Source organism: Haliotis rubra, unplaced genomic scaffold (assembly GCF_003918875.1).
Source record: "Haliotis rubra isolate DU_JTF1 unplaced genomic scaffold, ASM391887v1 Scf13, whole genome shotgun sequence".
Taxonomy (NCBI): domain Eukaryota; kingdom Metazoa; phylum Mollusca; class Gastropoda; order Lepetellida; family Haliotidae; genus Haliotis; species Haliotis rubra.
In genome coordinates, this window is record NW_025765225.1 from 4,514,950 (window position 1) to 4,529,270 (window position 14,321).

The 14,321-nt window shown below is 40.1% G+C and overlaps 1 protein-coding gene across 2 annotated transcripts in view; it reads left to right on the forward strand.

Moving 5' to 3' along the window:
- The window catches only part of LOC124267208, a 39,638-nt gene extending 26,018 nt beyond the window's left edge, over positions 1-13,620 (forward strand). Inside the window, exons 21-40 of one of the 2 annotated variants that reach the window (XM_046702125.1) lie at positions 225-284; positions 556-590; positions 1,853-1,953; positions 2,366-2,524; positions 3,257-3,309; positions 3,607-3,638; positions 4,043-4,137; positions 4,514-4,639; positions 5,161-5,210; positions 5,565-5,606; positions 5,860-5,891; positions 6,454-6,545; positions 7,186-7,335; positions 7,891-7,961; positions 8,361-8,448; positions 8,602-8,739; positions 9,218-9,270; positions 11,252-11,278; positions 11,587-11,600; positions 13,040-13,620. In XM_046702125.1, coding sequence (XP_046558081.1) covers positions 225-284; positions 556-590; positions 1,853-1,953; positions 2,366-2,524; positions 3,257-3,309; positions 3,607-3,638; positions 4,043-4,137; positions 4,514-4,639; positions 5,161-5,210; positions 5,565-5,606; positions 5,860-5,891; positions 6,454-6,545; positions 7,186-7,335; positions 7,891-7,961; positions 8,361-8,448; positions 8,602-8,739; positions 9,218-9,270; positions 11,252-11,278; positions 11,587-11,600; positions 13,040-13,294 — 1,673 coding nt within the window. In that variant the 3' untranslated portion in view covers positions 13,295-13,620. Of the gene's footprint in view, positions 1-224; positions 285-555; positions 591-1,852; positions 1,954-2,365; positions 2,525-3,256; positions 3,310-3,606; positions 3,639-4,042; positions 4,138-4,513; positions 4,640-5,160; positions 5,211-5,564; positions 5,607-5,859; positions 5,892-6,453; positions 6,546-7,185; positions 7,336-7,890; positions 7,962-8,360; positions 8,449-8,601; positions 8,740-9,217; positions 9,271-11,251; positions 11,279-11,586; positions 11,601-13,033 lie in introns of both variants that reach the window. The other variant, XM_046702124.1, reaches the window with a different exon arrangement.
- Positions 13,621-14,321: the final 701 nt, after the last annotated feature.

Consider the following 14,321-nt stretch of genomic DNA (forward strand, 5'->3'; position numbering starts at 1 on the left):
ACCTGTCAACACCGTTCATAGCAATAACGCAACCCATACCTTTCCCACGTTTTCTTGTCAGCCAATCAGGAGGTAGTAGTCTGTTATTGAGTGTGGACTAATTGTTTTCAGATTCATTAAAACAAAAACGAAAAACAAAAATTGCTTGTTTACTGAATCTAATGCCACAGAATAACTTACAATTATATTAAAAGGATATTTAACAACTGTTTCGTCCTTTCAAGGTGGCCTAACAACTCCACCTGGGTCTGCAGTGGGCACATCTATGCCGGGGACCCTATCAGGTACATACGTAATCTACTGCAATCCGTACAGATGACAAACTGGGTAATGAAAGAGTGATACATGAGCGACAGTTTTCTCATTCCTTCAAAGGGAACATGAGCCACAATTTGCGTGCAAAGCGTACACACAAGAGGCAATGAAGAAAACATTTGACCGAAAAGTCGAGATTAATGTGGAAAATGATTTAACTAATAAAAGTTTGGTATAATAATTTAAATGTCTGTTTACTTCATTCATTTATATTTAACGAAGAGAATGTTTCTTCTCTAGGCACTTTATCTGGGCTCGGTGTTGACTCTAGCAAGGTATGTGGCTTAAATCATCATCAGAGTTCGGTCACACTAATTTCAGAATGAATGGTCAACTCCGATTTGTCGGTCAGAGGTTTCAAATGACAGTAGCCACACGTGATGATAACATTATGTGAGGTGAAAAGGGCTTTAACGACGCACTTAAGAATATTTCGCTCATGAAATATTTCGCCAGCGTCTTGAGCATGCACTAGTTGCCTGGATATGTGCGCTATATAAATATCATATAATAATGACGACATGGATGCGTGTGTGTGTGTGTGTGTGTGTGCGTGCGTGCGTGCGTGTGTGTGTGTGTGTGTGTGTGTGTGTGTGTGTGTGTGTGTGTGTGTGTGTGTGTGTGTGTGTGTGTGTGTGTGTGTGTGTCTGCTTGTACTAGCCCGGACTTAAGCTGGTTTTACAGTGCTTGCTCACTGACATACCATGCCGCAGTTAAGCATGAATACCCCACTCAGACACATTATACTGAATCCTAGCCGACCACTCGAGCTCCCCGTTTTACCCATTAATGCCCATTAATCCCGTCAGGGACCAACAAGTACCATATTTTAACGTGTTTTGGTATGACGCGGCCGGGGATCGAACCCACGACCTTCCGCTCTCCGGGTTTACGCCTAACCAATACATAACAGAGGCGGTTTAACATTATGTACATCTGTTGGTTACAAAATACAGAGTTGCGGTTGCTACATCAATCGAAGTATATATGGAAATAGATACGACAACGAATTCGACTAGGAGAGTGAATTAGGAGCTTTAGGAACGAGATTTGGAATTTGGCGCTCTTGTGTATCCGATTGGGAACCAAAAGGTCATAATAACATATATGCTGTTTAAAACTAAGCCTCCTAATAATATATTTTTTTCTATTTCTTATTTCAACGCCTATGATATATGCACGTCAAATATGTTGATAGTATCATTTGAGTATTCTGCGACGTGCCTACTATATGGGCTACTACTGGCGTTTTCCTCATTACTAATTGACAGCCTAAATTATTACTCATTATTATCCCTAAAACCAAATAGCTTGGTTGTTTATTTAATGATTGAACAATAAATAATTTTCCGGACAAGCTATTAACAATGACACAACTGTTTACTTTGAATGATTTTTTGTATAACGAATATATTGTTAAAACATCTGCCACCGAAGTTATGGTAACATCAGTAGATACAAGCAATTTTATGTTTATTCACGTTCTGTACATAATAACAACTGGATAATTACGTCGTCTTGTCGTCACTTTTTATAGCCCCATGTTCTTCGACCAACTTTGACAAGCGGAACTATAATACCGTGTCCATCAAGCTGTGACATCTCCATCCTCGTTGATCCAGGGACGAATCCACAGGGGTAGATATTCCTAGAAACACATATTGTTTAACATTCTAGAAGTATTGTCTGAATAATAATGACGGGCCAATGAGGTTTGAAAACACTGCATTTGTGTGCCCCTTTATAGCATTCCCATATTAAATCTTTAGCAAATATTTAATAAGGAAATTAATTAAGCAACATCCGTATTTTCTCAGACACTGTGTCAAAGATTTCCTTACCAAATGCATTTTGTAGTGAAAAGAAAGGGTTCAGGAGAAACATAGCCAAGATTACTTGACATTATCTGCAATAAAATGGTACAGATTTAGAAAATGGCGTCATATCATGCAAAAACATTACGAATTTCATTTTTCTTGCATAGAGTTAACTGTCAGTACCGTGCACACATCTTGTTCACGGAATTGATATACATGTATATGTTCAACAGTGGTGTGGAAGTCGTTCAAACGAGAGGTCCACCAATAGCAACACCAACCATTACGCCCACACCGGACGGGAAATTCAACATCAAAGTTCCAATAACACCTGATAGTGCCAAACTCGGTCTCCAGCCCGTGTGTTTCAAAGTCAGGAATAAACTTACATCGTAAGTATCATCTCAGATTATGTACTTCTCAACATTTTGAAGAAATTTCTTGTCTTTATGTTTATACAGACATGACCACATCATGATTTGCCAGTAAATTAGTTATATCACAGCGTGTGAGATTTATGTGGATGAAAAAATCCTCAGTGATGCAGTCAGTAGACTTTTAAAGTGTTAATTAAAACCATGAGAAAAACATAATTATAACCATCCTGATTTGATTTTTAGGACGATCGTCTACGTATTGTCGCCCAGATATATTCATTCAGGTTAAGCTGGGAGGCCCCTAATTCCACCCCATTGTTCAGTAACCCATGCTTGTCATAAGAGGCGACTAACGGGATCAGGATGTGAGACTCGCTGTCTTGGTTGACACATGTCATCGTAACCCAATTACGTATATCGATGCCCATGCTATTGATCACTGAATTGTCTGGTCCACACTCGATTATTTACAGACCGCGCCATGTAGCTGGAATATAGCTGAGTGCGGCGTTATAATACAAACAAACAGACATTACAAACCCTGTAAATAGTCATACTACAAGCTTTCTCTGCCCAGGAACTCCCTTGATGACTTTTATTATGTAAAATACCACTTTTTCATATCTATTCCATATTTCATCCATCGTTTTATAAACGTCATTTCAAGCAATGTATTTCCATGATCGTGTCCCGATGTACTTTGTCTCTACATACCGTCATTTGTCCTACTCTCCTTTGTGCACACAGACTGGAGGGGAACGAATGGTGTGCAAATATTAATCCGACACCACATGTTTCAAGTAAGATTTACTTTGACAATATTTTCCCTGTAACTGTTCACCGCATCTGTACTAACGTCTGTTCATGCAGGGGATATTTTTTGGCAATACAAAATATGCGTCAGGAGTATATAAACTGTACATTGTGAGTAAATCCGGTTTTACCCAGTCAAACAGAACAAAACCTAATTATCGGCATATTAATGAATAACAAGTTAGAATAAATTGAGGAAAAGATTTATTAGTCCTGGTACCTTTTGCATTTTGAGAACGCAGACTGCCAAGAAGATTTGTTTTAATTCTTCTCTCTGACTTCAGCCCCCAAGCCTGCACTAGGCCTGACACCGAAGGTAGGGTTCTTTCACACAATGCTTATCACTTCATAAACAGAAAAAGGAAGAATGGTATCTTTCGCTTTCCAGATTTTCATGAATAGCAGCACACTTGCTGATGCGTTTTAATGCAACAATCACCCACTTACCCATCTCCCTGGATCAGTGAACACACATTTTAAATGTTAGTCTGTTGGAGCATTATTGAACTCATATGAACCTGGATTGTAATTGGTCCCCAGCATTCCATTCTGCTGGAACATGTAAGAAAATGATTTACCTGGCCCAGACGACATATTTACAGAATGTAGTGTTGCAGCTTAAATATTGATGATCGGCGCGTTATCCTGTATCCATTTACTTATTCAGTCCTATAACTGACATCTGAATACGTTTACACGAGTTTGTTTTTGTTTCTGAAGGAAATAATCTCGACTTCACTCCCTGACAACTCCGTCGTTACATGTACTGTTGACACCACCTGCTCCGTCGACATGAAAACAATTCCTGGCACTGGGTGAGTTAAAAGATGAATTGGAAGTTTCAGAGTCAGTTTTGTAAAAACTCAGACGTTAAGCCTGAAATAAGTATTTCTGTTTCAAAAACCTGTTGGTTCCTCGGAGCAGGACCTAAGTTCCTTGGTTTAAAATACAAATAATACAGAGTAGCTACATTCTCTGATCTGGTTATCTGGTTGTCAGTTTACCCTAGCCGCGCTGTCAGGTTGTCGCCATATTGGCTCAGTACTGTTTACCCACTCAAATTGATATCAGTTGTAATACTGGCGTCCATGTTCATGTTTAGACAATTATGATGTGTGACTATTAGCTGTGTGACTGTTTAGAGGGGAACACCGATCAGCGGTACAGTTGTTGTACTGGTATGTATTTCAGATTTCAGCCAACGACTGGTGCGATCCCAGCCACTGTTACAACGGACCCTACTAACCCCGATCTACACACGTTGTCCGTTACTCCCTCACAAACAGACATTGGGGAGCATACAGTCTGTGCAACGACGTGAGTAGTTTGCATAACGAGCAGTGTGTGTTGGATTTGACTGCCTCTTTGAGCATGGTGTTGGTGTTTGCTGGTGATACTCAGAATTCTACCGGTCGTAGATGATACACTTGAGAAACCAGCGGTGGTGGGTGTAGGGTTGCCAAGGTAACCTCTACATCATCCCTCCGCTCCCCTCTCTCGCCCTTCATTCCATTCATATATACATGCTCAATTACGTCAACATATTATATCTTTTTCTAGTGACCGTCATTATGATGATATTAACAATATGCCATTAAATACGTTGTCAAACTTTAATTGTGTAAAACATTTCAGACAAGGCTAACTAGCTGGGGGCCTTTTAATTCGTAGTAGGGTAAAAGAGAAAGTCAAGCCTTTCTTTCCCTTTCATACTTCGAAATCAATGATAATAAACTATATGGTGTATGCTTCAGCCAAAAACACACACTATTCTTTTCTAATTCCGAGCATTCGAGTTGAATGACTTAAAGGATTGCCGAATGTTCATTTAATTCCAGAACCAACCACGACAGAAAATGTTACACGATAAAAGTCACCCCCAATCCAAGTACGTACAAGTTATCAAAGTCATATATATATTTCATAACATAAAACACAAGGGTAAGACTATATTTACAATTCAACATCATTTTTCTTATAAATTTGAAAAAAACGTCGTCTTGCAGGTAAAAATACAGGAGGGAGATTAGTGATGATATTTGACTTTACGTCATGGTAGCCATTGACGCTTCGATGATGTGCATAGCATCGGATTTATTGTAACTACATGTTTATGCTGTGGGGCACCCAGCGTGGTATGATACATGCCACTCCAACCTGATTAGTATCTCTTGTTGCTACACTACGTTCCATCGTGATGTGATGTGATATGTATTGACAACTTTTTAACACTTCTTTGTAGATACGTTCGGGAAAGACCCAACGAAGACTCACCTGCCAACCAGTGCGTATATGAAATTGCTGTATTACCTTTCATGATATCATGTCTTCATATCTAATGTTCATCACTAAATATATTACCATCGCAAGTGTGAAGCCCATTTCTGGTGTTTCCGCCATGATATTTCTCAAATATTGCTAAAAGCTGCGTAAAACTAAACTCACTCACTCGCATGTCAACGTTCGATTTTCATTGACATCTGTATAGATACTGACACAGAACAGACAGCTATTTCATCCCTGTCTTTTACCTCCAGATCCAAATCTGCCATGCGGACCTAATGACCATGTGAGTTACAGCTAATTTATGTGCCCACATAACTTTCAGTTAATATGTAAATTGTGCACACCCTCACAACATAGTCTTGAGATTGAATGTAAGATTTTGGTGCTCCCAAAGCCTGTGGATTTATGAGGGACACTCAATTATTCCTTGAAATTTTCATCTGTGAAGAACAAGATTTTGTCTTTGGACAATTCATTGTATATGTATTAGGAATTATATTTTTCAAAAATATTTACTGACAGATTATTTTCCGCAAACGTCTTGACATCACCAATGCCTACGACCTCTCCGGTCCTTTTTGGTCAACGTTATCATTTACGACATTCTTACGATATCCGTCATCGTCACTATCATTACCATCATCATCATCATCATCATTCTTGTTCCACATTGATGTAGGGAATTACTAGTAAATATACTCATGCCCATAATAGTTGTCACCCCCATCCCATCCCCAACCACACACACACCCTCTCCAATTAAAAGAAATTTAAGGGGGTGACAACCATTATTGGCATGGGTATACTACATGTATCTCATTTAATTATGTCTTTGTTTCCACCAGCCTGAGATCGTCGGAGCCGCATCTTCTGTAGAGTGTCTGTCATCTGGATGCAGCATTCATGTTCTTGTCAAGCCGCCATCATGCGTTACAACGTGGGTACCAAAACAATAGTGTGTGTATGGTGTGTGTGGTGAAACCGTGTATGACCAGGAAGTAGAGGGCGCTGTAATCTTCATCGGTTGGCTTTGTTCTGTTTGTTCCTTTGCTGTTGAAGTTCATCATTATTCGTGTTTAGGACATGCTTCACTTTTGACTTGACATTAAGCTGTAAGCTCATATAAGTGACACAGAGGGGCGTAAAACCGTACACTATGAAAACTGTAAAATGTTTATGCCCACCGTTGATGATTGATAGCAGCTGAAGCTAGTCATTCATGGAGCAGGCACGCTTGAAGATCCGGGTAAGAACTGGTCTTCACCAACCCATGTTTCTCGTAAGAGGCGACTAACGGGATCGGGTGGTCAGGCTGGCCGACTTGGTCGACACATGTCATCGTACCCAATTTCCGTAGATCAATGCTCATGCTGTTGATCACTGGATTGTCTGGTCCAGACTCGACTATTTACATACCGCCGTCATATAGCTGAAATAGCGGAGTGCGGCTTTAAATAGCAAACCAACCAAATCATGGAGCAAGTTGCTTGAACAGAGTGTCAGGCAACCCCCGAAATGTGTGACCGTGTTTAGTGATTGTTGTTTCTAGTTTTCTGAAATGTAAAATGTTTTATCAGAAACCCGATCTCGGTGAACCCGGTCGGTACAAGTCAGTTTAGCAATGGTCCAGTTCGACCTGTGGGATCATATAAAGATGTCGAGATTCAGATTGGACCATCAGCTCCCGGATCCAAGAACGTTTGCATGAAGGCCAGTGCAGGAGTAAGGTAGGAGCTCTGAAAGTCAAACTAATACCCTGGTATCAAAACACGTATACGTCAGTTGTAGCCACGGATGCCTTCACGATGTGCTGGGACACGTTTTCCCTTTTCACAAACACCGGGTTTTATCACAGATTTTCATTATCCTGATATGTAATTCTAACCTGTTATCTGACTTTTTTTCCTAATAGTATCTGTCTCAGCTGATAATATACACGAACACGAACCATGAAGATCGGGTTATAATTGGTCTAGAATAACCCATGCTTGTCGTAAGAGGCGACTAACGGGATTGGGTGGTCAGGCTCGCTGACTTGGTTGACAGATGTCATCGTATGCCATGGCGTAGATCGATGCTCATGCTGTTGATCACTTGGTTGTCTGGTTCAGAACCGATTATACACAGACCACCGTCACATAGCTGGAATACTGCTGAGTGCGGCGTTAACCAATCAACAATGAATGGTAATAGACACAGACTATTTTCTAGCTTGGTCGTGTTGACTGTACGAAAGTCGGCAATATATTGAATGTATTACGTGGTATTCTTTCCTTTTTCAGCTTAATATCACGACAGCTGTGCATAAAGGTGGAGACGAAGCTTGACCCCAGTGGCAGCATACCCACACCAGGTATACGGATATGAAACCGTTAAGCGTCTGTAGCCAGCAAGATGTCAATTCTCCTTTGTCAGCTATTAGTTAGCCTATAAGAAATTATGTATGCTGTGGTAAAACATTTTAATGAAACAAAAAACATCATACAGTGATCATACACACTTATATATACTGACTGACGAATTATCATTATCATAGAACACATTTAGTAATTGGAAGTAGTCCTATGTGCTTTTCCGACATTGATGACATCATATGGGTGAAAAAGTCCTCCCAATTAGAAAATCTGTTTTTAAAAAAAATAATACATTTAATTGATTTTCAAGCAGTTACTTAAAATGCCTGTGTAACCAGTAACTGTTCGGATATCAGATTGTCTGTAATGGCAGTGACTGTCTTCTGACTTTTTCACAGGTGCAAAACCCAAACCAGCAAGACCAACACAGGTCACTTGTACACTAGGAACGCAGTGTCCTATTCCAATTGCTACATTGCCAGACAGGTATTCAGCATTATTCTCAATATCATAAATGCAGATATATTAATAATATTTAAACTGAACGAGACTCCTACATGAGAAAGTCCATTATGAGTCTTGTCAATACCAAACCCATGTTGTGTGTTTCAAATGGAGGATTATTGTTTAATTCTGTAGGTTACTGCAGCAAAGTCCCAACCTACCCGTCATGCCGCCGATACTAAGCGGTGGCCAGTCCATCCAACCGGTTCTGTATCACGCCACGGTACCTGGCCATCATCATGTTTGTGTTCAGGCCGAAAGCATCTCTGACAGGTGAGAGGAAACTACTGACTTTTATAACCCTGTATTATTATGTACAGTAAACAAGCCATTGGGGCATTTCTACGTTTATAAGAAGGGCCTATGCCCCTATTGTATGCCCTTAAGGACAATGTAAGTGCCTCGCAATAATGTAAATGGATAGAATTATTTGTTTTACTTCAAGTGTGATGTAACTAGTGTAAACAAAGTACACCTGGTATCATCGGGAACACCTGGTGTTATCATTTATATCATTTTTACAGCCATTTTTCTCTTTGCACCAAACGGAATTTGTTTGTGAGGATAGTCACGACAAGGTATTCTTTTGCACTGACGTTCTATATTTCACTGGACTTTATACAAAGTAGGATAGTTTATGGATTGTTCCTCTATGGATACTTTTCCAAGAACCTTAAAATGTAGAGTTTCTGGTAATAATACAATGTCACGAACTGCCATGAATTGTGGACATATAGTGTTCATATTTCAGAAATGACGTTGAAACAATATGCATGGATGTAGATGTGGTAGCACCAACCCCAGGTAGTATGTCTATAATACATCTTATATAGCGAATGGACACAGTTAGGATTCAGTCTCCGCCTAAATTCCCAGAGCCTCATGGTTGACGTAAAACCCGTCGATAATTGGGATCTGATGGTTACGTTGGGTGCGACTAGGTGTCTGACTCTGAGAGTGTGGGTTCGAATCCCGGATGGGGCTCAGCCTCCAAAAGTACTAGAATCAGTACTTTACTATGGAAGAGTAATCACAAATTTATCATACGTTACAGTGGGTATTTGTTAATATCTGTAATTGTAGAGGGAATAGTATGGCTGTTGCTCAGCACTGACATACACCACCGATTGGTATACGGATGGGCAACAGTGTATGTTATTGTTTCAAATCACGCGAACCCCACACGGTCAAACCGAAACATGAGTCTCATTAACCTATTCAGACAATGACCTACTTTTCAGCCGGTCCGAATTTTCTCGTGTGAAAGTGAAAATAGACATCACAAACAACTATGGTTACACTGAATTCCATTTCTTGTCTCATAAGAAAATGGTATTTACAAATAAATTTCAATTTTAAACTTTAATAACACCGTATTTGTATATTTTTTGGCGAGGTGTAGGCAGCATGACCTTAACTAAGACGTCACAGACTGTCCCTATTTGATGAGGCGGTAAAATAATTCACAATGCATCTGGCACACTGGTTACACCTGTTATGTGTTTTTCGCACTTATTCAGCACAGTTCTGTAAGGCACAGTGTGATTGATATAATATCAAGTCCGTACCAGACCGCCAAACTCTTCTAGCGGGAGAGCCTGGTTTTGAAATTTCCACGATTTCCAGGTTTCCGTTTGTCAGAGCTCACAGTAAGACAGAGCACGCTGCCGCGACGTCTTTGCAAGGATTGGAAGGAGCGTAGTGTTGCAATATACAAGTGATTAGATGTATCAAATAATACTGATTAATAATTATGTATCCAGTTAAATGAATTGGTTTCAAAATTCTGGACTGGTTATTGTACTAAGTTGCGCAATAGGACGGGACCCAGTCAACAGGAAACGAAACTGTTGTGTAATCAATGTTTTGACTTGGCGTGCCTGACTGACTGACTGGTTTTACGCCGCTCTTAGCAATATTTCAGCAACATCACGGCGGGGGACACCAGAAATGGGCTTCACACATTGTACCCATGTGGGGATTCGAACCCGGGTCTTCGGCATGACGAGCCAGCGCTTTAGCCACTAGGCTACCCCACCGCCCCTTGGCGTGCCTGAAGACATTTGTACCATAAGTATGGTATCATAGGGTAAAGATGATTGTAATGCTTCCTATCAACCTTTGTTTGTGGTAAGTTGTGTCTGAAATGGATCTGGCAGGCTAGTTGGCGTGACTCAAAGATTCGTCTTTCATAACGACAATCACTGGTTCATAACGAACGTGACGCCATGGGAACACCCACGACCTAATTGGACATAGTGATCAGGCTCTGATACTTGGTTGATCGATTACTGACAGGATACTGTGATATGTATGAAATGTCTTACACGGGTCACAAGGGATAATATGAGCAATGGGTAAGCATGTCAAGTGGTCGAAAGTCGAGGGTGGCCACGCCGTTCAGCTCATAGAAACCCGAACAACCCACGTTCAAGTTCAGTGATCTACATCATCGCTGTTATTCTACATTAGTTTCCAGAGGAAAATATTTGTTTCTTGAGCTGAAAATTTGTTGATGCGTCTTAAAGCAACATTTACTCACTCACTCAAACATGCAATGTTTGTATACGCTACGACCGTCAGTGATTTCAGTATGGTAGGTGCTACAAACAGATGACGTCATTTGAAGCACTTTCGCATCATAATGTTCTTGTATGGGTAAAGACAAAACGACGCGTGTGAGTGTGTGCGTGTGTGTGCGTGTGCGTGCGCGGGTGTACGTTATTCTTTCAAGTTCTAAATTGAAGTACCTAAAACAACTCCTTGTTTGTTTCCTATCTCGCAGAACCGGGAAAGCAATGCATTGGAGCCAGTGAGTAACATATCCCTCAGTCATGCAGAAGAGGCTGAAAATAACATAATGAATTTCGATTTTCGATTTGAGCCTTCTTCAAGACAAACATCTTTTCAATCTTTCGTGGAGGCTTTCGACTTGTAATGAAATAAATATCTGATTTTACTTATACAGATGCAACATAAATACATTTCTCCATTAAAATTTAACCCATAGTCCAAACCAAGTAAACCCATAGTAAAAACCCATAGTAAAAACCAAGTTATAAATTAATTCATCAAAATAGTTTTCTTATTGACAATTTCATTATATATCTTTGTTTGCAGCTAAACAGCAAATGGTGAGTGTTTTCACTTTAATTTGTTTGATATGATCAAATGTGTTCACACTATAGACACGCACGAGTAGAGTATACACTTGTAATAAGGATAAATGGTTTTATATGAGTGAGTGAGTGTACTGTATTCCAGTTATATCACGGGATGTATGTCTCAAACATTTGCCATTTTAATAATTGGCTGGTTTGTATAACGCTGCACTCAGCAATATCACAGCTATATGGCGGCGGTCTTTAAATAATCGAGTCTCGACCAGACAATCCAGTGATCAACAGCATGAGCATCGATCTACGCAAATGGGATACGATGACATGTGTCAACCAAGTCAGCCAGCCTGACCACCTGATCCCGTTAGTCGCCTTTTACGACAAGCATGGGTTGGTGAAGACTAGTTCTTACCCGGATCTTCACGCGTGCCTGCTCCATGAATGACTGTAGCTTCAGATGCTATCAATCATCAACGGTGGGCATAAACATTTTACAGTTTTCATAGTGTACGGTTTTACGCCCCTCTGTGTCACTTATATGAGCTTACAGCTTAATGTAAAGTCAAAAGTGAAGCATGTCCTAAACACGAATAATGATGAACTTCAACAGCAAAGGAACAAACAGAACAAAGCCAACCGATGAAGGTTACAGCGCCCTCTACTTCCTGGTCATACACGGTTTCACCACACACACCATACACACTATTGTTTTGGTACCCACGTTGTAACGCATGATGGCGGCTTGACAAGAACATGAATGCTGCATCCAAATGACAGACACTCTACCGAAGATGCGGCTCCGACGATCTCAGGCTGGTGGAAACAAAGACATAATTAAATGAGATACATGTAGTATACTCATGCCAATAATGGTTGTCACCCCCTTCAATTTCTCTAAATAATCGAGTCTCGACCAGACAATCCAGTGATCAACAGCATTAGCATCGATCTACGCAAATGGGATACGATGACATGTGTCGACCAAGTCAGCGAGCCTGACCACCCGATCCCGTTTAGTCGCCTTTTACGACAAACATGGGTTGCTAAAGACCAATTCTACCCCGGATCTTAATGGGTCGCCACTTTAATGAAACTCGTGAGCTTGGGTATTGTACTGATAAACCATAATCTAGAAGAACCGTTATTCGAACGTGCAGTCAACGAATACTTGCGTAACCAAGTGACGCAACTCTGCACAGGGACTGCAGCTCCTTAGACGATTGGGTCCTCGTGTTCTTAGAAGGTTTGTTGGAACTTAACGTCTGGACTAATATTTAGTCTCTTAAATGAAACTACCACACATCGAACGCTGGCAGTTTGGTATATGAGACAATCACGCTGATTAACAACAAAGACATTCCCCTATGAAGTTATTATTTTGTATTCTGTAGCGTCAACTGCACCATGGCAGATATGATCAAAATAATGCAATGTCTCCTATTTTCCAGATCGAGGCATACCATTCAGGCAGAATGACATGCAAGTGTACAGATCCTGTAACCAAGAAGACCACAACAGTTATACGTCCTCGTGTGAGCAATACCAAGCTGCTGAGTGTAGCCGGTGTAGGGTTCGGCAGCGGCGTGGGGACGCTAGCTCTGGTTGCCTTGGTCTATCTGGCAGTCACCAAACTGAAGAGTATGCCCTCTTCTGGTGACAGCTCTTCGAACCGCGACATGCTCAACTTCGACTACGACAGGAATTACTGACCGTTGAAGAAAACCTGACTTATGAATCACTCTTTGTTTTGTGTGTCTTTGTGTGTTATGACATCTTGTATCTTTGTTTACTTTAAAGCCTTCTTGACATAAATATTGCTAAATAATACTGAATGGACTTCATTTAGAAGTTTCAAGCCTTGAAATTGCTGAAAACGTAAACTTTCTTGAGGACATCACGTCTTAAATAACCATTGCATTACGTTCTGTTTGTTTTGCTGTATTGATATTGTCCCCTTATGTACTAAAAATATAGTTACAGATCATACAGTTTCAATTACCAAGAACGTGCACAATATACACACTTCGATATTTTCCAATTTCTAAAGCATACATAAAATGTGATAATAATATAATTATAATAACAAAAGCATGCCTGTGATATGTTGTAGTGATATTGAAATATTTATTTTGTAAATAAAATCTCCATTGCACTCTTACTGCGACTGCTTGTTTAATACTATATTTATTATTAATACATTCTTCTTGCTCATATGCTTTGACTACATAAATCACATTCATAAAACCGGGTTCGATTCCCCACATTGGTACAATGTGTGAAATAGGGGAATATTGCTAAACGTGGCGAATATTGCTAAAAGCTAAGAGTAAAACCATACTTACTCACTCACATTGATAGTAATATATTTTCAAATGGGGTGGGCAGTGGGGTTGCGTATTAGTTTACGCGTTGGACGAGTTCGAATCTCCGCATGGGTACAATTGCAATGCATGAAGCCCATTTTCGTGATTATCTCGTGATATTGCTGAAATATTGTTAATTGCGGCGTAAAGCCACTCTCTCACTCACTCACTTACTCACTCACTGATAGTGAAGAACGCATATTCAAAATGTATTTCATGTTAATCATTTGATCACATGACACCAGTGTGCGAAATAGTTTCCAAAATTTGCTTGCCAGTCGGGCCAAAATATTGATGTAGAAATTAAGCAAAAGATTACAAAAAGGTAAAATACCATAATTTATCGCGCCATAATTTTGCACGATTTAAAAAT